The sequence below is a fragment of the Strigops habroptila genome, chromosome 4 (assembly GCF_004027225.2).
Source record: "Strigops habroptila isolate Jane chromosome 4, bStrHab1.2.pri, whole genome shotgun sequence".
Classification (NCBI taxonomy): domain Eukaryota; kingdom Metazoa; phylum Chordata; class Aves; order Psittaciformes; family Psittacidae; genus Strigops; species Strigops habroptila.
In genome coordinates, this window is record NC_046358.1 from 16,850,323 (window position 1) to 16,852,325 (window position 2,003).

Below are 2,003 nucleotides of genomic sequence, written 5' to 3' on the forward strand. Positions count from 1 at the left end.
TGCCCAGCGTGCTCAGTTCTGCAGCACCAGCTCCCTGCGGAGTGTCCAGGATGAGTATATTCTGTCACCACTGTAGTTGTCACCGGCTGCTGTCTGAAAACCATCAAGAGGAGAATGCTGGTGCTCTTGGCAGAGGTCCACTGCGCGGGGTTATTCCTTTCTTCCAGTGTCCCACAATCTGTCCTTCATTTCCCTCCTGTATGCGGTGGTCATCTGCCCTCAGCTCTGAACTCTGCAAACACAGCCCTGTGCAGGAAGGCCGCTTTCAGTGTCTGTAGAAGAGCTGTATTGAAAGCAGATTTTTCAGCTCCTTCAGCTCACGCATTGCCTGCTTGTGGGCAGCTGGATCGTGCTTCAAGTGCTCCAAGAGGTTGAGTGGTACAGCTCTTTGCAAGGCCTGAGGCATGATGATCTCCTCATACAGGTCCTCATTACCGATGAAGAAGTGGTTGAGGCATCTCTTCTCCAAGCAGAGCTCCAGGTCCCACATGATTTCATCCAGCTGTTCCGGGAAACGGCTCCTGCGCCAGCCTGCCAGGGGCATGGTGTTCAGGAGGTGCATCACAACGGTCTTCAAGATATGGGAGGAAAGACCAGTGCCCACCAGGAAGCGAGTGCAGAGTTGCAGGCAGCTGAGGTGGCAGCTGTCAGTTGGGAGCAGCCTGGCCATCACCCAGAAGAACTTTGACTCCGCCACAGCGTAGCTCACTGACCACGTTGTGCTGGGGGTGAAGAGAGCCTCTGTAGCCTGGCTGCTCACAAAGATGTCTGAGTCACCGTGCTGCATGCCAAGCATCATTTCAACGAGCAAGGTTCTCCCAGAGACATCCGTAAACTGCAGTTTGCAGGAGCGGCTGGAGGGCAGCACCTTCATACTGTAGTGACGTGACTGAGGCACAAACTCCCAGGCTGACCTCATGAGGTCCTGGAACCAGAGGGCAGTCTTCTCAACATCTAGGTAGGAGCTGGTGCAGAGGGTGTGCAGAAGGCTGGACTTCTGATTCTTCCTCAGCGCCTTCTCAGGGTGGTGGAGGAAGCAGGGCATGTCCTGCGCTACCTGCTCCGTTGTACACGTGCACACCTGCTCCACACGGATGCAGGAGTCCATCACCAGCCCCAGTCCCATGACGCCCACCTCCAGGTGGAAGGCGTGCCCACGGGGGGGCTTGAGGGGCACAAGCAGGCAGTAGACAGCATCATCTTCATGGGGACTCCAGCCTTCAAAGGCGCTGTCCACCCCGATGGCTTGTTCCAGCACTGGGAAGAAACGCTTTGGCAATTGCTCTTGGCAAGCATGGAGGAGCTTGTCGACCAGCCACAACACCAACTCACTCTGGTAGCGCAGTTTGCTCCCTGAATGCTTGATGCCCTTTGAAAAATACATGCGAAAATCCCTCTGACTGTCAGCGTCTTCATCCTCCTCATGGCTCCTTTTCCTCAGCCACCGAGAGAGTCTGACGCTCAGGAGAAGCAGGACGCCGGCAATCAGACCCAACTGCCAGTGCTGCAAGGCAGCAGAGAGCAGGGCTCTCCAGGGCACAAGACTCTTTTGCTGGCTCTCCAGCTCCTGCAGCAGCCGAGCCATCCACTGGCTCACCTGTGCCAAACTCTGCTGCATGCAGTCATACATGGGTTCATCCCGCTTATCAGCAAACACGTGCATGCTCATGATGAGATGCTGCAGAACACACGCGAGGAAGTTTGTGACAGCCATGGCCTGCAGGAGAAAGAAGGAATTCAGTGGGGCTGGGAGGGAAGGAGGGAGGCAGGGAGGGAGGAGGCGGCGTGGGGAGCGGGGACGGCAGCCACAGGGAGCTGGGGACAGGCAGGAGAGGGGACGAGGCAGCAAGGCCTGCGCCCAGGCCCGGTGGCAGCAGCAGCGTGCCCTGCCCAAGGCGCTCGCAGCCAGGGCCTCGATGCAGGGTGAGCACCCACCCCCAGGGGCCTGCGTTTGCGCCCCGGCCCTTGTCCAGCCCAGCCTCCCCACTGCGTGCGCACTCACC

General features: G+C 58.2%; 1 protein-coding gene across 1 annotated transcript; it reads right to left on the reverse strand.

Annotated features, from left to right (window-relative positions):
- Nucleotides 1-265: 265 nt before the first annotated feature.
- LOC115606070 (inositol 1,4,5-trisphosphate receptor-interacting protein-like 1) lies at nucleotides 266-1,714 on the reverse strand. The gene has a single exon (XM_030481363.1). It carries the CDS (start codon nucleotides 1,712-1,714, stop codon nucleotides 266-268), a length of 1,449 nt encoding a protein of 482 aa, XP_030337223.1.
- Nucleotides 1,715-2,003: the final 289 nt, after the last annotated feature.

Excerpts from the sequence above, each read along its gene's own strand:
- LOC115606070 (XM_030481363.1), bottom strand. The coding sequence starts at position 1,714 with ATGGCTGTCACAAACTTCCTCGCGTGTGTTCTGCAGCATCTCATCATG.